Raw genomic sequence first — 24,243 nt, 5'->3', positions numbered from 1 at the left:
TGGAAGTCGGACGTGATGGGGATCGCTTCGAAAAGTCATATCCAGGGCAGAAACTCTAGCTAGCTGCATATGCGCTTTGTCGAGGTACACTAATGTACCAAGCTATTTCGGTTTCAGTCTTCGCAGGTCGCAGGGCTGGGCGTGGGCAGGGATGCCATCTCCACATGATCAAGGCTTGACGTGGTTCGTCCCTGGGTGCGATCCAGCCTTTAATGTTCTCAGATAAGTTGCGATTTCGGGGAGCAGTTGCAGGAGGGTAAGGGAAGAAGCAACCCAGAACTCGAATCGGCATCAACGATTCGACATTTCGGCGTGGATTCTGGTTGAGGTGCTGCTTGAGGTGCAACGTTGTGACGAATCATGCAGGCCCGGCCAGGCCGTTTTTCTTTCCCCACACCGCGCCCACCGCGCCCACCGGTATTCCGAGTCCAATGACCAGGCCCAGGTCGAGCCGGCAGAACTACTTCGTAGATTAAGAGGATCAACGATACACACGGTACATGGTACTACATCCATCATACTACATATGAGCTACATAAAAGGTACGAGGTAGCAGACGTGCACGAGCTCCAAGTTCAATGTCCCATTTACGTACTCCTAAGGTCCTCCAACTGCGGTCGAAGCTTACTTCTTAGAGTTCAATAGGCGGAAAGCGCGTCCCTAGGAAACGAATATGAAGCGGGCCTGCCAGCTGTGTGAATATTAGTATGCAAAACACCAAGAGATCTTCACTGCTCTTGCGTCTCCCAAGCCGACAAGATCACGGAACGGGCGGAGCACAGCTGGGTGGATCAACCATGCTTCAGGACACCAAACGGGGAAATGCGGCTTTGCGGATTTGCAATTTGTAATCGCAGCTTCTTCACTGTCCCACCTAGTTCATACTAATCAAGATCACAAAATCATTGATGTCGCCAGCCTGCAGCTGTCCAGAGCTGGAATAACTAGGCTCCCTCGTGCAGACCTGGGATCTTTCGACGCGGAGAGTAACGGAGGTAATGTAGTGCACAATGCGAGGAGATGCGCCAGTGATGCCGACCAAACTTGGAACTTGTCTCTGCCCCTCTGCCCCTCTCCGTGTCTACCCGGAGCTGAAGGAGACTTCGAGCCAAGCTAGCAACAAGGAACATTGGATATCTCATGAACTTACTGTCAGTGTTGTTGAAAAAGTGTCGTACTTCGTACTTGCCGCCCTGCGATTCTCGGTGCAGGTACCTGATGATACATCGCATCACCATTACGTCGCTCTGCCTCGCCGCGGCGACGTGAACAAAGCACGCTGATCCAATCTGGGAAGTTGAGATTCCAATTGCTTTACCGATTCCTTGGATGCCTTCCCTGTTCCTCTAGCTCAAGTCCGACGCAACCTGATCCCCCCCTCGAAGCTATAGTTCGCCCACATGTCTCAAGTACTGGGCAATATCTCCGCTCTTCAACGGCTCCCTTTTCACTCGCATCATCACAACTGCCCGCCCCCCACACGGGGACGATACAATTGTACGTGTAGTGTACAGCTAATTATTAGACCCTCATGTCAGATTCGACCAAGAGCTTCGACACCCAGCAAAGCCTTGAACCCCGGTTTACTACCACTATTCATTCCTTTGTCTTCCAGAATCGCCTCTCTCCCCCGCATTCCCAACTTCTCCTTCGCCGTTACTAGATTACTTACTTTACTTCGTGCAAGCCCGTGCATCTTCATCCCGCGAGATTTGTCAATCCCATGTTGCTCGAGAGTGGGGGTAAACCACGGAGCAGCAATGCAATCTGCCAAGTACTTCGCTGTGAGCGAAGGAGTGCAGTGTACAGGTTTCTGTACAAGTGTTGACCTGGCTCTGGCCTGTTCCTGAGCTACAGGTGCTGCTTAACCTTGACTTCCTCGACCTAGCATTGTGGGTGATTACATATTCAATTGATCAATTTCGACCCCTCATCAACCCCACCGTCCACCATTGATCCCATTGAAACTGCATTAATGGGTTTGTGCCCACCATCACCCTTCCCAGCTCCCGGCGGCTCTTCTCTCCACTCCAACTTGTGTTTGGAGTTACAGCCCAGCTTTCAGAGCTTCTTTTCCAAGACCAGCAGGATTTAATCGTTGAGGCTGCACCGATCAAGAGTAAGAGTAAGAGGAAGGGCAAGAGGACAAAGCTAGCCTGCTATGAATCTCAACCTCAGTTGTGAAGAAAATAAGCAAAGCTCTGGGTACCAAACACTCGCCTCCATGCCTGGAAAGAATCGTTCTCTGCAAGTGGAATTAGGTAGTACTATACTATTGAAGAGACCGAAATCATAATGCATCATTAAGTAGAGACCAATACACGAACCAGCTTTGCCAGGTACCCACCCCTCATCCCCAGACCCATATTCGTGCCCCTGAACTGCAGCCAGAAAAAAAAGGGAAAAAAAAAGGTTCTTCGGCCGCCAATAGAAAGAAATAAAATAATAATACTAACGACAATGACAGGGATAATAAGAATCAAGGGGATTTGACAGTCCGTGAATGCTAAGTTGATAATCGTGGTCAGGGTTGAGCCAAGGCAGTATGAACAACCTATGCGCCTTCGAGCGCCAGATGAAATCTCCAAATTATATCCGCCTATGTAGATACTGGTTGTGGCGTAACGCCCATCGATTGAGGCATTAGAATTTCGAGATGAAAACGATTGGGCCAAATGCAAGGGATTGCGCGGCTGAAGGACTGCAGATTCAGCTGTCACGCGGCCGAGATAGTTGGAAGGGAGAATCCGCCAGGCAGTTGGCTTAACCACCAGGGCTGGAGGAGGCACTGCTAGACAGACAACTCATCCTCATACCGGGTGGCCAATGGCAGTCGGTACGGTGAGAGGCGTCTACTCCTCGAAGCATTGCACATCCCACCGTACCGGTTGAAGAGGTGGGAACGGACAAACAAAATCCCCGCTGCCCGAGAAAGGCGGCATGTCTGCAAAAACACAGCTCAAGCGCGTGTTTTCGTGGGCTTCAATGTACGTAAGAGGGTTGGTCGTATCGTGTGGGAACAGTTCTCCATCCGCCGAAATGAACGCGCTCCGCATCATTGGTGACGTATCCATCTGGTAATACTGCTCAAGTGCCTCTTGTGCTAATTGCGGAGCTCGGTACGAGGTCTCGACTGGAGGCGTCTCCGGGGGCCGCAGCGGGGGGGCCTGTGACGTTTCCGGGGCGCGTGGAGCCTGCACGGCGCTGTTGATCGGAGTAAATGACGCCGACGGTTCGGTTCGCGTAGCCCGCGAGGTGTTACTCTCGTCGAGAGTGGCAGCGGATAGAGAGGGTGTCGGCGCAAGCGAGATGTTTTGCTCATATCCTTCGACGCCTGTAGATGTATCTCGATCGGGCGATTGAGCATGGGACGCTTCCGACTCTTCGTAGGCGGAATTCCGGTCATCGGAAGGAAATATATTTCCGTTGCTTGTGATTTTCCCCTTGTGCGTTTTCCACTCCCGGCCGCCGCCACCCTGGACGCCTCTTCCACCGTCTCCGCTGGTTTGCCGACCCACGTTTTCCGGTGCACTGTTCCGACCTCCGTACTTGTAAAAGTCGCTCGTAACTTGGGTAAAGTAGCGATCACAGTCCTTGAATATTCGGAGATAGGTTCCCGCCAACGGGAGGAACGGCACTAGCTTCGTAAGTGTGCGAAAGGTGACTCCCGTAGCGCTGCGTTTCGTCGGGTCGAAAATGTCATCGTGCTGAGACTGGACGTCTCCCTCGTTGATCATATGGTAATGTGTGTCCATGTGGGGAAAGTGAATGGCGTAGAGGCCGCAGAATGCAGCTGTCCATATCGAAAATAGGACTAGCGATGACTGTGGTAGTTTATCTCCCGATAACTCGACAAGATCCACAATGTCCCGCGCCGATTTGAAGACATGTTCCGCGCTCTCCTCCCAGAACCCTGGTGGGCTGTCATCGAGAATTAGGGGAGGATCCAGCGGTCCCACCGGCCCGTTACATCGGATCGGTATGAAAGGAATGTATTCCCGATGAATCATAATTTGACAGATTGCCCCAAGGACATGGAGTGAGACGTACGTGCTGGTGGCTTGGTGGTTGTCATGCCTGTAAAAGTTCTTTGGCGAAAGGGTAAACGTATCCGGGAGGTGGCCATAAAAGGCATCTAACCGCTTCCTGAGTCGCATAAAGGTCGACCCCGAATCCCACGGGCGTCTGTCGCCCTCGGTCGCACGCCCACCACTGAAGCTATAACGAGTAATCTCCCCCCACAGATCCACAAGCTTTACGAATCGACTAAGGACACTGTCATCCCCAGACATTCGTTTTCCTTGCTGCGAAAGGTCTTCGGGATCGTTGAGAAAACCGGTGTACACATCGGACGCGAGATCGAAAGCAACTTCGGAGCACGGGAGCTGGATGTGAAGATCGGAAGAGCTAATCATCGAAGCACGATCATCACCGACAGCCAACAGCCTATCCAGGATGAAGCAGCTAAACATCGTACGCCTCCGAATCTCTCGTTCGATGATCCAATCCGACGTAGATCCATCCGGTTTGTTCATGCGCTTGTTCCTCAAACGCACTCGGTCGTTAGGGTTATTGTTGCTCTTGGTACTGTTGTTGTTTTGAGCCACCGTGTCCCCAAAACCGAGTCTGAGAGCCTGGGCCATACGGATGGCTACGCCGACATACATCCAAGCTCGCACTCCACCTTGGGGGCCGTTTCGAGTCCACTCATACAGACCTAACATGAGGAAAGCCTGAACCCTCTCAACGCTAACGACGGTGACGGCATCCGGGAGAGATCCCAGAGCTGTGGTAAGCGAGGAAGCATAAAATTCCGAGGCGGAATTGGGGTCAATGCGGGTAGAACCTTGGCGAGACCGTGGACCACTAGATGAAGGAGTCATAGCCGCAACGTATTTTACTAGGTCGGTATGGAATCGAGCGGTTAAAGTAAGAATGCCGAGGAGCACTAGGTTAACGTCGGGATCAGACTTCAAATTGCCCTTCTGCCTCAAGTCTATCTTCTCTTTCAGGGTCGCCAGGTGGAGGAAGGGTAATTCGGTCGAAAAGTGAAGCCTGTAAATGTTGAAGACTTGGTCCCACAGCTCCCCTCTCAAGAACGGATAAGATAATACTTCTTCGGCGTAGGCGGTGGCCCTCTGCGAGACCCAGCTTGAGAGGTCGTCCAATCGCCTCCTCTTTCTCTCCGGTCCACCATCACGTTCTTGCTTTGGAGCTGCTACCGAATCCGACCGCTTCGCCGGAGAGGTGATGGTGTCGGGATACTGACACTTGTGACCGCCCTTGATGCAAGTTTCACAGGCGCTTGTTCCGCCGTCATTGTCGCACTTAATCTTGGATTTTCGGCATCGAAGGCAGGCAATACTCGATCTGAGAGGAGGCCTCGCCATCTTGAGCTTTCTGGGGTCGGGACGCGGTGTGGCTGACAGCGAGGGCCGGCCCTCGACGATTCCAGTATCGGTCACGACATCAGCCCGGTCGCCTTGAGACGGGGGGCCGAAGTGCTGCTGGGTCGCAGTCGGCTCGGAGAGCGGAAGCTGCGAAGACGCAGCATTGAGAAGCGTTTGCTCACACGGGTCTTCCTGCTTTGTATACGGACTGGATATATTAGACGGAGTACTGTGAAGCTCATCGGCACCCGACGGATCAGGAGGCGAGAGAATAGACTGGATACGAAGTTGGGAAGAAATTGTGGCGGTGGGGACCTCTTAATAGGCCCAGTGAAGCTGAGATATTGAGTCCAACCGTGAGAAGGGGGGTGGGGGGAGAGTGAAAAAAAAATAAGACCTAGGTCCAGGCAAAGCGGAAAGGAGCAAGAAGCAGTCGTCGATACGTAGTGTAACCTTTGTACGGATAACAGCCTACAGGAGGAGTCTAGAAGAGGACCGAAGCAGAAAAAAAAAGGGAAAAAAAGAGGAAGAACCCCCAAAGAGAAAGCGGGCGCCAGCAATGACAGCGGTAATGACAATGGTAATGACAACGGCAAGGGGGAGAGAAGGCGCGGGAACGAGAAGGTGTACTTCGGATGACGCGCTTGCCGGGTACGTGAAGGCTCAGTGTGATACAAGGCGCAGGCAGGTGACAGATTTTCTGCGCCTGGAGAATGTTTGCAGTTGGCGAGGCGCTGGGTCTTGTACTCGGCCAGGAAGAGACAGCTGCTAAGAGGAAGCAAAGAATGCACAATCATACAATCGGACTGCAAGCACCCGAACGCTGTTAGGAAACACCATGGACGAGGATGTGAGCACAGGCGGGTGAGGTGAGGGGCAAAGGGAGCCTAGTGTCGTGCAGAAGGGGTCGTGGGAGGGCAGACGATACCTCGACGGTGGCTACAGCCCAATGAAACAAATGCAAGCAAGCACAAATGAAGTACTTCGTAGGAGGGCGAAAAGCTGGCAGGAGATTGGCCGGAGGGATGAGGGATGCGGTGAAAGCAGGAAGGGTGGATCAATATGTTTGCACGACTGCGTGAGTACAGGAGCACAGAAGTGGAGGAGCGCGGGAGGGCTGGCCTGGGCACTCAACAACGATGGTGAGCCGGCAATTTCAGTATGGATGGATAAGGACAGAGGTGTGAGAAGGCTGGGACAGTGGGAGTTGAAGGGCCTATGGGTGCGGCATCCGACGAAGAAGATCAATTGATGGCCGCTGCTGATCTAGCTGTTATTTGCTTGCAGGCCGACGAGCAGTCGAGTAACAATGTTTGGAGAAAGTGGTTGAGGTCGTCGTGGGGGCTGCAGGTGAGTGAGAAAAAGGAGCACTCGGAAGTCCGCTTGTTGGCCAGGCCAGGCCAGCTCGCCGGGCCCTAGCGACCTACTGAGTACACTATTACTTACAGGCAGCACGGCTTCGACAGGCTCAACAGGCGTCAATCTTTATTAACGCACCGGTGATTGCTACTAGTTGTCCGAAGCACACGCCAGCGCCGATGCGACGACTTAAGCTTGGAGTTGACAAGAGCAGTGGGGCGCATTTGACTGAACAATTCCAACGACGCCGACGAAGTGAAAGTGATTGATTGGAAACGTCTGGTAGAACCGAATTGTGAGTGTCGGCGGGATTAATGAGAATTGATCGACCGATGGCGTCTTTCTATTTCTTGCTGCAGGACTGTCCCAGGGTCGTACCAAGTGCTGAATGCGAGTCCGAGTTGGGAAGACCGATGAATGATTGATGATCTTTAACGCTCGGGAATCGACAAGGGTGATGATCGCCGACGGGCGGTGGGTGGGTGCAGCGCTGCAGACGATGCAGTGCAGATGACAAAAGAGGAAGGGTTGTCGACAAGTTGGGGTTTGTGCGTCGTTTGTTTGTTCATCTGTCCGCTTTGTTCGTTGTTCGTTCTGCTTGATCTATCGATTCATGGTTAGTCGAGGTACTTCGTACTCCGTCATTTTGGTGTGCGCCAAGCTGTGCTGTTTTCGAGATCTCATCGGCACCACCCACTCCTCCTTCCTTGTCTTGGTGGCCTTGGTGGCATCATGCTCAAATGTTGCACACTTCGCAGGGCCCAGAGAACGGAGCCTAGGGCGGAACAATCAGTGATCAAATGCAAGCCAGACCATCTATTAGCCAATACAATTAATTGTATCAACAATACTTCGTACTCGAGGATGATTGCTTTGTTCTTTCCTGTGTCCATTCAAGACTCTTTCGGTACTTCGACTTGGTCTTATTTGATCCGAGTCCAAGTCTCAACACTGATGCCGAAGTTGGCTTCCCAACCATTCTTACGAGGTACTCCGTACATGCACGAGGTAATATTCGACTTCGTGAAACTTCAAGTTTGCTCATCCTTGAGGAGTGGCCCGTATCACTTTTAGATGCGCACTTCATAGTGTGCTTCGTAGGAGAATACAAACGTCTTCCATTGACGCCTCTTGGATGCATGAATTCAACCGGATTTACTTCGTATACGTACTCTGCTCCGTACTCGCAGTTTTAGGCCAGACGACCCCTTCTGGAGAGTATTAAGGGGAATGCGCCTTTCCTTAAGCAATCAATGTTGATGTTCATGAAGTCTCACCAGATTCTACTTGAGGATTTTAAGTATTCCAGCAATTGCTTTTTCCGCCCCTCTTTTCCAAGGCATTTCGACTCTCGAGCGATGTGGCGCTTCAAATTAAGCAGCAACCCTGTTTTGACAAGGATGCTCTAGCAGAAAGTCCTCAACGGCTACGAGTGGCTGCAATATTCCTCCATGAGCTACACTCCAGAATGGCTCCTTCGAAGTCCGAAGCTGTCTGATCCTTGACTGCCGTTTTCTGATTCTCGTCACATGCATGTGTTCCAGTCCTCACCCGTTTCCCATCTTCGACATGAGCCGAGAGCTGTTGTTAGCACATGGCCGATCATGCCTTTCCCTTCTGCGCAGCCAGTCTCGGAGTGTTTGAAGCGGACTGGAATAGACTCACGGTCCTAGAAACTCTGCTACAGATTTCCATACTAATAAAGCCCACCATTCTTCCCCAGATAGTCTAACTCAGGGAATGTCTTGGCCTTATGAACATTGGACGGACTCGTACACTACAGAGCACAAACGGCAAACAGAAATCAATTGTTCCTATTGGAGTGGGAGTTCAACAACAAGCCTCACCTCACGACTGACCAACGAGAACTTGGTGCCTTGGACGCAGCGGTGTTAGGCTGATTCTCAATTCCCTCAGCTCACATAATTACGGGTGGAGTGGGCGTACAGAAAGAGATTCCTTCGAATCTGTCCACGAGGTCGAGCAAAATGACGCCTTCTTGCTCGAGATTGGCACTTGGAATCTTCAGGTTCTTGTTGCTTTGTGGGCAATGGGCGGGTTGAAAGTAGCCAGGCGCTAGACTCTAGTAAGATTGATGACAGAGTGCGGACCACCAGCTTTATACACTACTTCGAAGGCTTCCGCCAGGCTAGTTTCTATATATAGTACTAATTTGGGAGCACACGGGTTAGGCAAGTCCCGCAGTCGATTACAGGGCGGCTAGCCATCAACGGCCGGCCAAGCGCTTGATATCACGCAGCTCCACGACCAGATGCAGGCTTGCAGTGCAGCCGTACCTGCGAGGTAAATCATCTAAGCCTCCATGGCGGCCATGTCATAGGCCCATAGTCGACTTTCCTGTTGATTTTGTGTGATTCCTACACGAATCGGCTTTGGGTTCAGGGCCTCGTTCGTGGCAACCGGGGGTTCCGTCAATTCGAATCCCACTTGATTGCCATTCAGTGCTCACCATGGCACCCCTTGGGGCCGAGTAAGTTCCTTCGAGCTGAGTGCCTCTGCATCGAAGAATGACCTTTGCCATCAGCGGCACTCCTGGCTGCCAGGGTGAGAGCACTATCGATTATCCAAAGCTAACAAAGAATGCCATCAGCCTCCCGGCAATCCGTGCCTGCATTTTCGACATGGACGGGCTTCTTATCAACTCGGAAGATATAATCACCTCCAGCATAAACCAACTTCTTGAAAAGTATGGAAGGCCTGTGTTGACTCGGTCAATTCGGGTTCAGCTAATGGGTGTCCCGGACTCTACAAACAGCGACACATTCCACAACTGGGCCAAGTTGCCCATCTCTCGAGAGCAATTCGCCCGAGAAGCGACTGAACAGATGCGTCTGGGTTTTCCGAATTGCAAGCCGCTTCCCGGCGCTGAGAAGCTATTATCCAATCTCAGCCGTGCACGAAGCGCTACTTCCGGGGAGAGGATTGAACTGGCATTGGCATCCAGCACCAGTCGTCATAACTACGAATTGAAAACGTCGACACCGGAAACAAAACGGCTGCTTAGTTTCTTCCGGGCCGACAGGCGGGTCTTGGGTGATGACCCGCGAGTACGACGGAGAAAGCCTGCGCCTGATATATATTTAGTAGCGTTGGAGTCGTTGAACCTGGAGGGGGCAGATTCTGACAGGAAGCCCATCACCCCTGATGAATGTCTAGTCTTCGAAGATAGCCTGGTGGGGGTGGAAGCTGGAAGACGGGCTGGTATGAAGGTTATTTGGGTGCCGCATGCAGATGTGGCAGCCGAGTATGAAGCCAGGCAAAGCGATGTGCTAGCTGGGTTGGCGGAAATAACTGGTGTAGGAAACGACTGTAAGGTCGGAGAGATGGATGACGGCTGCGTTGAAAGGATACCGAGTCTTGAACATTTTAATTATGAGAAGTACGGCATCGAAATGGCGCTCTAATCAACCTTGGGAGAAGGCCGACTTCAAGGGCCATCATGGGCAACATGAACCTTCTCCTGCATCACAGGCGAGGCATAAATGGTTTTGGTAGCTCTGAGACGTTCAAAGACAAAAAAAAAAAAAAAAAGAGCCTCGCCAGTCTTCTCGACTCTTGAGACTCAGAACGCAAGGTTTAGACAAGCTTGGTTTTATGGTCGGGAAAGACTATGCAGTGGCGATTAGGATTAAGGGCATTACACGCGACCCGTGCTACTTTTACAGTCTCTTACAGCTTGGTCGAGTTCATACGGGCCGGATATTTTTGGCGTATGAGTTTGGGACATGGGGGTGAATTGTTGCCTCCATCCCGAGCAGCCTGCGTAATTATACAACGGCTGTCTGGTCTTTGTCTCTCGAGTGGCTTCGCGCCCAAGGTTCGGTGTTGGTTATAAGATCTTCAAGGAGAGATGATGGATCCTGGTCAATCAATCAGTGCGGGCTGTGATCGGCCACTCGTCCATCGATCTTCTTTCAAGTGCCCCAGCTGACTTTGTTTGGCTTCAAGTTGTTGGTACGGACGGACGTACGTACGGACGTCATCGATGGCGAGGCCAGCTTGGAGAAAAAAAATAAGCGAAGAAAGAACCGTCAAACAGCAAATGTTCAGTACGAAGGAGGCTGTGCCCGGAAAAGAACGCATTTGACACACCCCCGCCAAAGTCACGGACTCCCCACCCTAAAAGTTGAAACTGGCACAAGATCAGACATGACGTCTCGGGATCCTGCGCCTCTGACTTGCCCGATAATCCCATCTCGATAGAGCCATCCGATCGTTTCTTCTTTCCCGCCTTGATGGGGTCGTGCGGGCGGGAAAACAATGCAACAGGATCAAATAGTATGTGCTTTACTGCTTTCGTCTTCGTATGAATATCAATCAGGCACATTCATTGTTTCGTGTACTCTGTAATGGTGTGTGCCTGGCAAGGTAACTAGCCTGTCGCGCTAATCAAAGCCAGCGTCTCGAGGACGGCGGCCTCCAATGACGTTGCATCTCGAGAGTGCACATTTGATGTGTCTCACTGCCTCTCACATACTTAAGCGCCAAGCCAAGTTTACAGAACATTTCATTGACCAGACGCCTCCAACCAGCAGCGACGACCGCTTCTCCTGGTGCGGCCATCGTTTTATCTTTAGAAACACACGCACGCCATCGGGCCATCTGCGTCTCGAACTACTATTTTGGGCGCTGTGATCACTCGTCCTCTTTTCCTATTTGACTTGTTCACCTTCTCGCGAGAAACCGTGCGAGACCCAATATCTTTCTTTGACTTCTAAAGTTCTTATCATCTCCCGCCTTTGTCTTTGCCTTTTGCCTTTGCCTTTACGGCCCCGCCACAATTGTACAAATTGTACGCGACTGGAGCTGAGCCTTTTGCATTGATCACATTGATTAATCAATCCGAGGCACTCTTTGAGACCACTCAAACCCTCCCCCCAAACTTCGAAGTACACTTCAACACCATTACCCCGCTGCCCCGCGCCAAATTGCCTGTTCTGGCTGAGCCCCTATCGCATCACTGATCCAACTCACACTCACCTGGGATATTCGTCATGTCTGGAGCGCAACATGTAGGTCCTGTGGAATCAAGAGCTGCCATGCCATCAAGAAAACTTGCCTCTAACGCGCGGGCTAGGATCCAAAGCTCCTCTACGCTATCGAGGGCGTCCAGGCCTACCACATCGCCAATGGCAAGGAGGAATCCTTGACCGCGTCGGGTCCCCAAACTCTCTCTCTTCTCATGGTGCCGACATCCTCCCCATTTGCAGACGCAACTCAAGTCGGCGCCGTCGAAAATGATTTCTATCTCCACCTTCATCTCCCGCCCGAGCTGGATCTCCCCCTCCCAGCAACCACTCAAATCTATCATCAGCCGCCCTCCAGTTACCTGATTCCTCGTTGGGATCTAGGCCCGGATAGTGGCGCCTTTACTCGCATCCAATTCCCACGTGCCGGTAGCAGAAGCGGTCTTCAGGAGGATGTAGACACTTTCGAGACCATCCTCGCTCAATGCACGGCCTTTCTCGAGCGCGCCCCGCCTCCTAAGCCCGCCAAGGGAGCGACAGCTAGCTCGGAGAAGGCCAGGGAAGCCGCCGCTGAAGAGCTGCCTCCGTACAATCCCGCAGATTATGCCCCCGGAGAGGCGTACGCTCAGGGAAGTCGTAGCTCCCATGCGGGCGGAAGAATCGTCCTCATTGATGAAGAGGATGGAAGCGTAATCGGCGAACTGGGCGAAGCCTATCAAATCGTTGAAGATGGCGCTGTGAAGCCGGGATCGAAAGGTAGGAAAGAGCCTGCAATGTCCGCTGCCTGCTGTCCGTCCCATAATACTAACGTCTCGCCTCAGACCCGGTGGAGCTCACCCTGCCGGCTGATGGCGGTCAGGTAATTTCCGTCCAAGCCGCGTCACCTGAGTATGTTGAGATGGAAATGCACCCCTCATATAAAAAATCATCTTTGGTGTCCTCGGCATCCAAGGCATCCCGGCTTATCGTGACCACCTCCGATATGGTCACCAAAGCCCTACAGACCCAAGCAGATTCCTTTGCGAAGAATACGAAGCCCGTCGCCCAGCCCGTCACTTTTACACCCGCCGCCCATGAACATATTCGCAGGATCAACCACATTTCATCCAAAGCCGCTCATCTGTCAGCAACAACGGTAGGCCGCATTGGCAAGATCGCACAGAACGTTGGGGCCAGCTTAACGAAAAAAAAGGATGGCGGCGCTCGGGGTTACGACGCCAACGGCAACCCGATTGACTCATACAAGCCCGGCGTTCTGAACAAGAGCTTGATGGCATTCAACACTGTCGTGGATGGCATTGAACAGGCAGGCCGGAACCTTTTGACTGGAACGTCTTCAAGCGTCACTACCGTCGTTAGCCATCGCTGGGGTCCCGAGGCAGGGGAGGTGTCGAGGAATCTTACTGATGGTTTCAAGAACGTCGGTCTGGTCTACATCGACGTCACGGGCGTCTCGAGAAGAGCCGTCCTTAAGAGCGTGGCCAAGGGCATGGTTGTAGGAAAAGTAGCTAATGGTGGTGGAGATTTAGTTGTTGGAGGCGGTGATGGTGGAGCAGTTATCCTCCCACCCGACGCCAAGAATGCCCAAGACGGGACGGCTACTAATGCCCCGGACACGGCCGGTGGTGCTGCTGAGTCCTACTACGAGGGCAATGGGAAGCAGCCTCTGGGGACAAAGTACGCTTGATATAGGAGTAGGATAGGGTATCTCATAATTCTTCGTGTCTTTTTCCCTTCTTTCATTGGGGTGGAGGGTGGTTCTTCGAGGTATTGAAGTCGCGCTTCAAGTCGGGTTATACGCCGTCTCGTTTTTATTATATTGGAATGAAGAAAAAGAGGGTTTCGTCCTGGTCTGACGAGGCGCCTGTTGAAAATATCAGTCTTTTACCCATCCAGTAAATAAATCTGCCCTCATACAAAGGTATATCACGTTGTGTTGCGCAAGGGAGTTGGAAGAACTTTGAGAATTGATTCTAACATGGTGGTCTCACGTGACTCTGCGACATGAATGACGGCGCGACGACGTCGACGTGATTTTGATGTTCGTCAACCTCCTGCGAGTTCCAGGAAGTCCAAGAGACCATTGGTGAGAAATCGAGAACATCCCCGTCGTTTAGCAGTTCGGAATTTTTTCAAGGTTCAAATGCTTTTAAGATTTCAATCCCCGATAGCCAGGAGACTAATGTCTTGTGGGTAAAACGCGAGAAAACCAGGAACAAGGAACAACACGTTCTAGTAAGCGCAAACGAGCATACCGCTTTACCATCTAAAGAACACCTTGACTTATGTGCCGATTCGAACTTCTTGGCTCGTTTCTTCTCCTTCTGCGCGATATCCGGGAGTCCTTTCGGCGCAAAGAACCCACAAAATTCGCGCCGCATGCCGCGCCGTCCTCTTCACGCCCCACGTCGCCGGAAAACCAAACCTGATTAAGTACTTCACCGAAAAGGCGAACACGAAGAACGATGCTACACGAAATCTTACTGTCCCTATCTGGCCACTCATCGACCCTTCTCCGCGTAGAGAACGGCGCCACTGCAAACGGTCATACCCAGATCCACGATCGAATTACCCCAGCCGAACGCGATCTCTTAGCCTCGGTGGCACACCTTAGCAACATACATACCAAACTTCTCAGCTATACGTCACAAATATGTGCGAGCCACCCGAGCATGGTCTGCCGCGCCGTTGCGACGACCATTGAACTCGTCCATCTGGAGGCATTCCAGCGCCACGTGCTGGAGGTTGAGAGCAAGATCCTAAGAGAGGATCCCGAAGTCGTGGGTGCATATAATATTGTGTCACTTACGGCTCTCGTGGCCGAGTTCACGCCGTGGAGGAGGAAACTGGAATGGCTGTGGGATGCCGTGCAATTTATGCTCAAAGCAGACGCAGTTAAAGGGTGTACTGCAGCACAGCTGATTGACAGGCTGCGTAAGGAGCTGCAGAGTGGGTTCAGAGACGTCGAAGAAACTGCACAGAGCTTGGTGAAAAGCGCGGAAACAGCCTGGTTGAAACAAGCGTCTGCGTGGATATTGTACGGGAGACTGCCGAGCATTGGCCAAGATGCCTTCTTCATCCGGGCTTCTAAAGGCGAGAACGAGGTACGTGTGTGTCCTGGACATTCTTCTTCTAAGTAACGCATTTGCCTGTCTCTGTATTATTAACTCGAAATTAGGTGCTAGAATACTTCTTGGAGCAGTCCCAACTACCGAGTTTTGTCTCTCCCTCGACTGCAGCGTCCATGCTATTTATTGGCAGATGCTTGAATCATGTCCGAGTCAAGGCAACATTAGAATCTGGCCTAGAGGGTAGAAATCATGTGGCAGCTCAGTTGCAAGAGCTGTCCGGCCTTACCTTCCCACTTGATCGCGCATCCTTCTCGAGGACCATCACGTCCATCCGACTCTCTCTGTCTAGGAACACGCTGCAAAAGCTGCTTCCCCTCGAAAAAGTTGTGGAGATCCTCACGCTCTTCCGGGATTATTTCCTCCTCGCCAAGGGCGAATTCGCTATGGCACTAACTCAGGAGGCTGATGAGAAGAACCGTAGCCGGTGGAGACGGGCGGACAACCTCGCCTACGAGAAGCGAGACGGCTTAACGAATGTCGTTGTGAAACAGGGAGAGGTGACGAGTGTGCTAGCCAGGACATGGGCAGCTATGGGCTCCATGCGGGGTCTTCATGCTGATGAGGATGAAGGCTTGGAACTTGCTCGCGATCTTTTGCGTCTTCAAGTCGGGAAATCCCAGTCGGTGACGCCTTTACCGCTCGGATCCACCACTTCTCAGCACCCCTCTACAGTCGTGTCCGCGACGCCCTTCCGTAATCTACTCTTTTCCGCCCCAACCATACTTACACTCTCGGAGATACCGTCGCCGTTAGACATGTTTCTTGCCTCGGCGGACTTGCAAATCTATACCGTGATCAATTCGTACTTGCTCTCGATTCGAAGAGCACATATCCGTCTTACCGACCTTTGGAAAATGACATCTCTGCGAAGACATTATCCCGCTCCCCCAGGTCCGCCGTTCGGAAGTACTCGTGCGGGTCGGGAAAGAGTGGTTCTTCTTCGCAAAAGGCAGACGTCTAGATCGTTGATTATGCGAAGCGCTTGGGTGGCTTGTAGCGCAGCCGTCTTTTTCCTCGCGGAGACGGAAGCTTACATGCAATCCGAGGTGCTCGCCGGTATGTGGGAGGATTTCCAGAGATGGCTTTCCGGAGAGGTTACAACAACTGTACCAGCCGTCGCGCCAACTAGGTCCGCGACAGTCAATTTATCCACTGTTACGAGAGAGACCGAAAGCGCCGATTTCGAGGACATCTGGCTCGAAACATCTACCGAGACGCGGCCACCCTCCTCGCCCGATAAGCCCCGCATAACGCCCTCCCAGCAGTACGATCCCGAATCCCTAGCCACCGCCCATAGAACCTACCTCCGATCGCTCTGCCGCCACCTCCTCCTTACGCAACCATCTTACACCGAACCCCTCTACTCTCTCCTCGTGCACATCGACCACCTCGTCGCCCTCATCCGCCGCCTTCACTCTATTTGGGAATCAATGGATCTCGAAACCGATGCCGGCGTGGTAGACGCCTTCGCCGACCTCGAGCGTGACGAGCGAGAGGTGATCCCTGCCGTCAGAGATCTCGAGGTGAACGTGCGCACGTCCATATCCGAGGTCATCACCGCGTTGAGGGCCTTAGAAATGGACCCGGTGTTTGCTGCCGAGCTCGAGGGCGAAGATGATGCGGAGGCCGATCAGCACGTCGGTGAAGTTGATGGTGATACGGCATTTGTGCCGAGGAGAATCGGGGGCATTAATCGTCTTTTGATGAAGTTGGATTTTGGGGGCTGGATTGGTGGCCCGAAGGTGGATGGGTTCGATGAAGCGGGTGCTGAATTCTGAGGCGGCCCTGCTTTTTTTTTTTTGATCTGGCGGAGAGGTTACAAGGTTACAAAAAGCCTACGACGATACGACGCTACGATTGGGGAGCTTTGGAAGATGGGGATGGTTTGGGGGGGGGGGGGGGGGGGGGGGGGGGATTGAAGAATTACGAGATATAGCGCCTGCTGGTCATAGATGAGCTCTTGATGGCTCACCGACTCTCTCTGAATTTTTAATGTGTGGCGTGACGTTGCGAATGCATGCATCGGACATGGTTCGGCGGTTTGGCGTTCCGGGAGGTGTGATCCAAGAACATGGCATATCTGTATTCATCATTTGATATTCGTTATACATGGCAACATCTACCCTAGAACGCGCGTTCAAAACCAGACACAAATGGGAAAACTCCAGACCCTTCATGACGTCGAAAACCCTGACTATAGCGCCGCGCATGCAACCTTGCTTTACTATTCCCAGTTTACCAACAACAAGAAAAGAAGAAGAAGAAGAAGTAAAAAAAAAAAAAAAAATTGTACAGGTAGGGAGAGGGTGCTTCCGTTTTATCTTGGGCCTGCGTGGAGTGCCGCCCTTTGTTAAACGACCGCCCCGGTCCGCCACAGTGTTGTTCGTGGACCTCGGGCGAGTGTCCAATCTTGATACCCTCCATCCATTCCCATATCCTGAAGGAGACGGAAAGCTTAACTAATACCCCGTTAAAGAATCAAAAAGGGGGGGTTGAGAGGAGAGGGGGGAAGAAGAAGATGAGAGGGAAAAAGTAGGAGATTCCACGCGGGATGTGTGACGAGGATAAAAGAGAAAGTGTAGCCATGACAAGCAAGGGCTTCTCATATGCGGAGAGCATGGAATCGGCTTTCTCTCTTTAGATCCCATCGATCCCTGATACAGTCATCGACGAGACTGATTAGTCCGGTAGCAACGAAGACCCTAAATTTCCAAATTTGTTAGACCGGAGTTAAAGTTCATTTTTTAAGAGCCTTTAAAAGGAAGACTTACTCGGCGAGAGCGGCGTCCAGTTCGTGGCTAAACCACATGGTGCAAGGGGGCATCCAACCACCATCCATCTCGTCAGATGTCAGCTCGTTCGGGGAGCGTACCTCAGCCACGATGTTGGCGAGGAAGGACTCGGGTTGGCCTTCGCGGATTAAGTGGAATGAGGTGGTGCCCAGATTCGTGTTGTATATCCTCTTCCACGAGTACTTTCCACCCCACCATGAGAAGTCGTAGCGCTTCGGAGATGGGCCACTCCCTCTTCTAATGACGTCGATGGAGGCGTAGTTCGTAAACATCAACTTGATCGTATTCGTAGGCATGGTCTTTGATTTTTGTCCCGGCTCATCACACGAGTCGAGGAGGATGGAGCCGTTATGCTTCTCGCTCCGCATTGAGAGGCCGGAGTCTGGGCGTTTGCCAGCGTGGGCGTTCTTGAAGCTGAATAGAGTGCTGCTAGAAGTTGATCGGCGGAACTGTGGTCGTGCGCCAAGCGATCGAAAGACGCTCGACACCGAGCGCTGGAGGGATTGGCGACCGCCATCGGACCCAGTGGAGGAATACTCTCGCTTCGTGCGACATACTTCGCGTCCCGACTCACGACAGTACCGGCGGAGGGAGAAGATGCGGCTGTCGAGATCATACATGCGTAAATGGAAGAGTTGGACAAGCCTGTGCGGCCTGTGGGGGAGTTGGGTGTCAACGCGGAGATTCATGTTCCCGTCCGATGTGTATTCGTCATGGCGTATGTACATCTTATCTAGGGAAGGGAAGAGCTCCGGAAAGATTCTGTAGTTAGAGGGTTGGACCGAAGGGCCTACGATAGCCTTGCGGTATATCGGAAGTGGGGGGATTCTGTGGTGATCTTCGTTGCTGTCTTGGGACGAGCCATCGTCAGAGTCGAGGGAGGAGTTAAAGGTATCTGTGGAAGACTCCTCGTAGTAGCTCGAGGGCGACAAGGCGTCCTGTTGGCGACTTCGAGCGCTCCTGGATGCATTACGGGAGAGCTTCGTTCCGCTCCGAGAGCTGTTGGCAGAAGTAGGAGCTGTGCTGGATGAAGTGAGCGCGTCGCTGGTCCTATCGGTGCTATGACTGCTCGTCCAGTCCCTCGGGCGTTGTTTCGAAGATGAAGTCTTCATTTCCTACTCGTCGTGCCGAGTTCGGATAGAGAGAGTAAACAAGGCTGAGCTGGCGGTTCTTGCTATCACTATACGGGTGTTTCTGTGCAGCGGATTCTCGAGAAGACGAAAGCGTGCTTGCGGTTCGGTCATTAACGTCAACGTGCAGCAGGCTCAATGTTGCGCCTGTGGACGAAAGGAAGGGGGATCAATTGAAAGTGCAGAAGAGTAGTTGGGACGGAAAGCTTGCACTTTAGAAGGTCGAGGTTGGGAACTGGCAATGGCAGAAGTAGAGGTAGTGTGCACCGGGGCGGGTTCTTGATTTGCTTGGGATTTGCTCGGAATAGGGTAGTGAGCGTCGACGCCCAACTGGTGCTAGGGTAGGACTGTGTAAGAGCGGGAAGGATCAATTGTTGGAAAGGTGTAGGGGATATCTGCGAGTGATGATTTAGACTCCTTGATCATGCTAGTCCAGGTCCAGAGTTGAGATACATGATTGATTCAGACGGGAGCGGGTGGGTGTGCAAGGTCTGACGAGAGAGGATTCAACTTTTATTATACACAGAGAGCGACGTGACTGACAGCAACAAGGATCAAGCAGATGGTCAGCGAGCTTGCCATGTTGCCGATATGCAACCCCCATGCAGGCGATAGTAGCCAGCTTTCCCAGACGGGTCCATGGTGTCCCTGTTGTCCTTGGGCCCCGTACGAGTTTAAAGGTGAGCAGTTAAAATTATCCTCCGCTAGTGGTGGTGGCGTTAGCGAGGTGATGCTTCGTTTTCCACGCATTTCCAGGACGCCTTCCGCTTCCATCCATCGCCGTATCGATTCGTACATCTCTCCACTCGCCCAGTCCCAATGAGGAAGTATTGCGGCTCACCCTGGCCAGCCCGAGGAGCCGGGAGGAATAAAGGTACTTTGTACATTGAGAGCTCCGTCCTCGGGGTCAAGGGACTCGAGGGACAGCTTGGGGTTGGAGGGGCTTGGGATGGAGGGGTGTGGAGCTGCCTGGCGTCATGGGCCTGGTGCGGGAGGAAACGATGGGCTTTGCATGGTGGTGCCCATGGTGATGGTGATGGTGATGGGCCGTGCTGCGACTGCCTGCGACCCGTAACCGTTGCAGATTGCTAGTGGATGGTGGATGGTGGTGGATGGTGGACGATGGATGATGGTGTGCAACTGTGGAACCACGAAACGAGAGGAAACGGTAGGTTATTGGGGAGAGTCGCACGATAATAAGTATGGGCCGAGGTGTTGTGGCACGGTTTTCTCGACTCTGGCAGTGGCTGATTAACGGATTGAGGTTAATATTTTGACAGCAATGGCAATCGTCGATCGCTGAGGGACATTAACTGCTCCGTACCAGTCTACACAGGCAGATTACTCCGTACTTGGTAGTTCCGGATCGGGAGCAGTGGCGTAAGAACGGCAGCGCTAAACTATTTACGTAAACTAGTTTAGTTTACAATCGATGTCTTAAAGGGTTTGGCCAAGATCAATCTTCAATGGGGTGTTTCAAACGATCGAAGAAGGGAATTGACCAAGTTGGTCCTTAAAAAGTTGATGAGCGCAGTTTGAGTCCGTCAAATTGATCCACCGATCCAGATTAATTCCAAGCCACGACGGCACGCGCCGACCTCCCCCTCCACCGGAAGGAACGAACCGTGAAAACACAGTGGATCAGCAGTTGGGGCGGTTGCACAACTGGACTCGTACACACAACATTTGAACTGTACCGCTGCAGCCACTGCACTGCACCTCTGTACATGTGTGTACATGTGTGTACCACCGCATGTCCGCTTTCAAATTCAAAATCCATGTGCACCACAAGCACGAGGAAAGGACAATGGTACAAGTGCAATTGCACCCACCCCACCCACGTTGCTGTTGCTGCGTTGCTGTTGCTGTTGCCGTTGCCGTTGTCCCGCCGTTACAATTGTCGCATCCACTACTTCGTACTTCGTAGTGACGAAACAGAGTACGTCGACGACCTTGACCAGCCTAGGAATTATCGAGGGTACCCATTATCGATCATTAGAATTGACTGATGTCTCTGCTGGCAAGATGGTTGAGGGTTTTATTTCCCCCCTTTCCTCACTTTCATTCCCTCCTTGAATCCTTCTCGGTGTTTTTTGCGCACTTTTTGGGGGGACCGCCCGCACCAGACCCGCGCCTGCCAACTCAGCTTCTCTTTGAGTCAATTCCATGTCCGTTCTGGTTCAGGCTCGGCAGGGTACATTTGTACATCTAACATTAATCCCATCTCTTAATGTCTGCTCCTCATCCATCTCTTCGTGGATACGATGTACGAAGTACACTACGTCCATCCATCCACGGTACTGAGGGAGAGAAATCCGGCGAGTGGCGAGTTGCGAGCTGCGAACAACCGTTGCGGGCTGAATTGTCCTTGAAGCCCTATGCACCCAAAACTCCTCTCATCATATGGACCCCTCGTCTAGCCCGTGAAGTATGTATTACTTCGTAAACTTTGGAAACCCGGACCTGAGAGCCAAGAATCCCACCAGTATTGATGGAGTTGCATCTGATCTACAGGTATAACCTGCGTCTCCGTCCGCCTCCGTCCGTCTTTATGACCGTCCTCCATGCCTGGCTGCGAATAGCGAATTATCACCCGCCAGCGATGCCAAAAGTCTGAGAATCGAAATTAATCAATTGATCCTACCTCGGTAGATCGATGATGCAGAGACTCTAGTATCAGAGACCTGCCAGAGGCCTGTGCTCGCCTGATATCATCTCATGAGGGCTCCCTGCCAGCTCGAACACATCGCTCTGCCCAGCATCTCTTGTTCCCTTTTTTCCTCCCGACAACCTCGGTGGAAGCTCGAGTCGCGGGCGGGCCATCTCTCAGCTCTCATTCCCAGACTGTCTCTTCATGGAGTCTGCACAAGAAGCTCTTCGTTCTTTCTTTCTTTTTTTCTTTTTTCCGACGGGCGAAGAAGACCCAACTTAGTCTCCTGCGACCTCTGCGAATGCGGTGCTGATGCCCAACTAGTTTACAAAGTAATGCCTCACCCCATCAGTGCTTGGCTTGCTCTCCACACACCACAACTGAACCCATTGGCTGTTAATGCCGTAGTCAAGAAAAATGATGCCACTCATACTGTCCAGTCCAAGGCCTTTTTTCCACTGCATTTGAGCCTATCACCGTTGGGTTGGGGCGGATATCCCTCGTTCTCGGCCCATCTCTCTGCAGAGCTCCATTTGCTCAAAACCCGACTCCTGTGCGTCCCATTGCATCTCGACAACAGGAAAGAAAATCGACCGTCTCGACGACTTGCCACCGTGTCAGCCTCCCATTCGCCTATTTTCTGCTTTACCCTACGCCATTGGTGCCTGGAGTCGAGAAACCACGTGCGACGCTCTCTTCGTTGATTCGGCTCCTCCTCATCTCTGGTGTTCGCCTGCACGCACCAAAACCATCAATGGCAACTTGAGCATTCTTAGTTCCGTTTAACATCTCTAAAGCCTTAGGCCAAGTAGCTATGCCTGGCGAATTAGGCATATGCCCCTCTCCCTCTCTCTCTCTCCATCAAGCGCTCCGTTGTTCATCTTCGACGATGTTTGACTGGCACGTCGGATCTTTTTTTGCATTCCCTTCCTCTTTACACACACGGGCAGGCCCCAACCCGAAGCACATGTACCTGCTTCTCGTACGCCTCCCCGGCCTATTCTCTGCGTGCTCCTTTACCCCAAGCGGAAAAAGAACAACCACTCACTCACGGGGAACCGAGTTGATCCTTGCCACGCCGCATTGGCGCCATGCTGCCTAACGAGATGAATATATTCCCTCGTTGCCGTTCCACCCATGCCCACGAAGCCCTCCACATCCGAGTCCCTAAGGACCCCAGGGATTGAAGGCTGATTCTGACACACAAACCACAGCGAACACTGGCTATGCGTCGAACGTTGAAAGTTGGGTCCTACCTTCGAACCTCCGGGAGACACCGGAAAGGGATCACGCCTCAATCTTCCTCTGTAGATGTAACCCTGAGGTCCTCATCACTAAGTTAATCCAGCAGTCCCGGCTGGGCCACGTTTCTCCATCGCCTATTCAGTTTGAGATCCACAAGAAGTTGAGGATGGGGTCTCCCTCTATCACAATCTATGGTGCTGCTGTCACGGGTACCTAGTTGACCTGGTTGTGACATACATGCCTGTTATGCTAGGCAGAATTTTATGTCCTCGAGCTGTTGTCTCACTTACCCCAGATCATCAGTGCTTAGAGTTCAAACGGTCTTGGTAACACGGCATGGATACGTATACCCTGGCCACGAACTCCGCTGCCAATCTGATCTTGAACTCTTAGTATATTGCTACCCTAGCCGATTGGTTACTCTGAGTCTGCTCGCGTTGTTCCACTTCCTCCGGCACCGAGGCATTTCTTTTTTTGTATTCGGTTCGACTTTCTTGTCCGTCCTCCTGTGCGGGGGCAGTTGTGGGACGAGGGCTTACGGTCACGCTTTGAGTGATGCGTTTCTTATGATATCTAATCCCCATTCATCCCACCCCTTTCCCGCGACCTTTTGCAGACTTCCTGTTACTCGGCTGTACTCCGTACGTGCCGCAATGCCTCTCTGCCATCCTCCCAGTTGCAATGCTTTACCTTATCTCTCACCCGCCCTTGAGATGAAAGACCCAGCCTGTACCCCTTAGCGCAGACTAGGTGCTAGCCCACGCATTTGCGACGACTGGACATACTAAAAGAAGCAAGATAGTGAGACCCTCCACCCCCTTCACACGTTCAAGAATATGCAGGAGCAACTTCCAGGAGAGAGATACCGCTGCGGGCATCGCATCGCCATTACTGTCTTGTTCTCCCGCATTTGATGGGTGTCGAACCGTGTCTCCTAGAGCACCCTTAGCCATTCACCGAGTATGGTGTGATCCTCTTGGCCAACACCCCCTCATGCGTACGACATATCAGTATAAATTCCTGTCGCTTTCGATCGACGGCTATATGTCGCCACCTCTGCAAGGCCCTGTTAAGAACGAAAGGAAAGAAGAAGAAAAACGACAGAACATAACGTGGAGAACTGCCCGCCTCCCCACTGTGGTCCCGCAAACATAGACACACACCCACGTCCGTGACAAGCAGAGCATGTAAAATATCAACTCAAGTGATAAGCGTGACGTGGGGGTTTGCAATCCATGCCATCACGTACTATACGCGTGCCTTGATTTCGCCCCAAGAGTCAGGTAGGCCATCCACGTCTATCCACAGAACCAAGAAGAAAAAGAGCCAAAAGATCTCCAACCTAGCAAGTTGTCGCCCAAGTTAGATCCGGCATCTTCAAACTCCCTGACTCGATCACGGCATCTGAGGAGGTGTGGCTTTCAAAACTGGAACACATCAATGTTCCAAGGTCAGCTTCTCAGTATCTAGACTATTTACATCAAGTGGGATTCCGCGGTTAACCCCAGAGGGGCCTCTTCGCTTCAGATTGACTGAGCAGAGACTCTTGTCACCTTGA

The 24,243-nt window shown here is 52.2% G+C and overlaps 3 protein-coding genes and 1 pseudogene across 3 annotated transcripts; 2 read left to right on the top strand and 2 right to left on the bottom strand.

Annotated features, from left to right (window-relative positions):
• Window positions 1-2,852: 2,852 nt before the first annotated feature.
• On the bottom strand, window positions 2,853-5,632 carry SAPIO_CDS7014 (Fungal specific transcription factor; the record flags this gene model as incomplete). Its single annotated transcript, XM_016788964.1, has 2 exons — window positions 2,853-5,537; window positions 5,600-5,632. The coding sequence occupies 2 exons, from the start codon at window positions 5,630-5,632 to the stop codon at window positions 2,853-2,855; spliced, it is 2,718 nt and encodes a 905-aa protein (XP_016640791.1).
• A 6,132-nt stretch (window positions 5,633-11,764) lies between these two features.
• On the top strand, window positions 11,765-13,424 carry SAPIO_CDS7013 (uncharacterized protein; the record flags this gene model as incomplete). The annotated part of the gene is made up of 3 exons (XM_016788963.1): window positions 11,765-11,782; window positions 11,848-12,493; window positions 12,559-13,424. The coding sequence occupies 3 exons, from the start codon at window positions 11,765-11,767 to the stop codon at window positions 13,422-13,424; spliced, it is 1,530 nt and encodes a 509-aa protein (XP_016640790.1).
• Window positions 13,425-14,409: 985 nt separating this feature from the next.
• Window positions 14,410-16,646, top strand: SAPIO_CDS7012 (Uncharacterized protein; the record flags this gene model as incomplete). Its single annotated transcript, XM_016788962.1, has 2 exons — window positions 14,410-14,841; window positions 14,916-16,646. 2 exons carry the CDS (start codon window positions 14,410-14,412, stop codon window positions 16,644-16,646), a joined length of 2,163 nt encoding a protein of 720 aa, XP_016640789.1.
• A 989-nt stretch (window positions 16,647-17,635) lies between these two features.
• SAPIO_CDS7011 lies at window positions 17,636-18,772 on the bottom strand (annotated as a pseudogene; the record flags this gene model as incomplete).
• Between the last annotated feature and the right edge of the window lie 5,471 nt (window positions 18,773-24,243).

The sequence above is a fragment of the Scedosporium apiospermum genome (assembly GCF_000732125.1).
Source record: "Scedosporium apiospermum strain IHEM 14462 chromosome Unknown SEQ_SAPIO_0110, whole genome shotgun sequence".
NCBI lineage: Eukaryota > Fungi > Ascomycota > Sordariomycetes > Microascales > Microascaceae > Scedosporium > Scedosporium apiospermum.
This window is presented reverse-complemented; position numbering and strand designations above follow the sequence as displayed.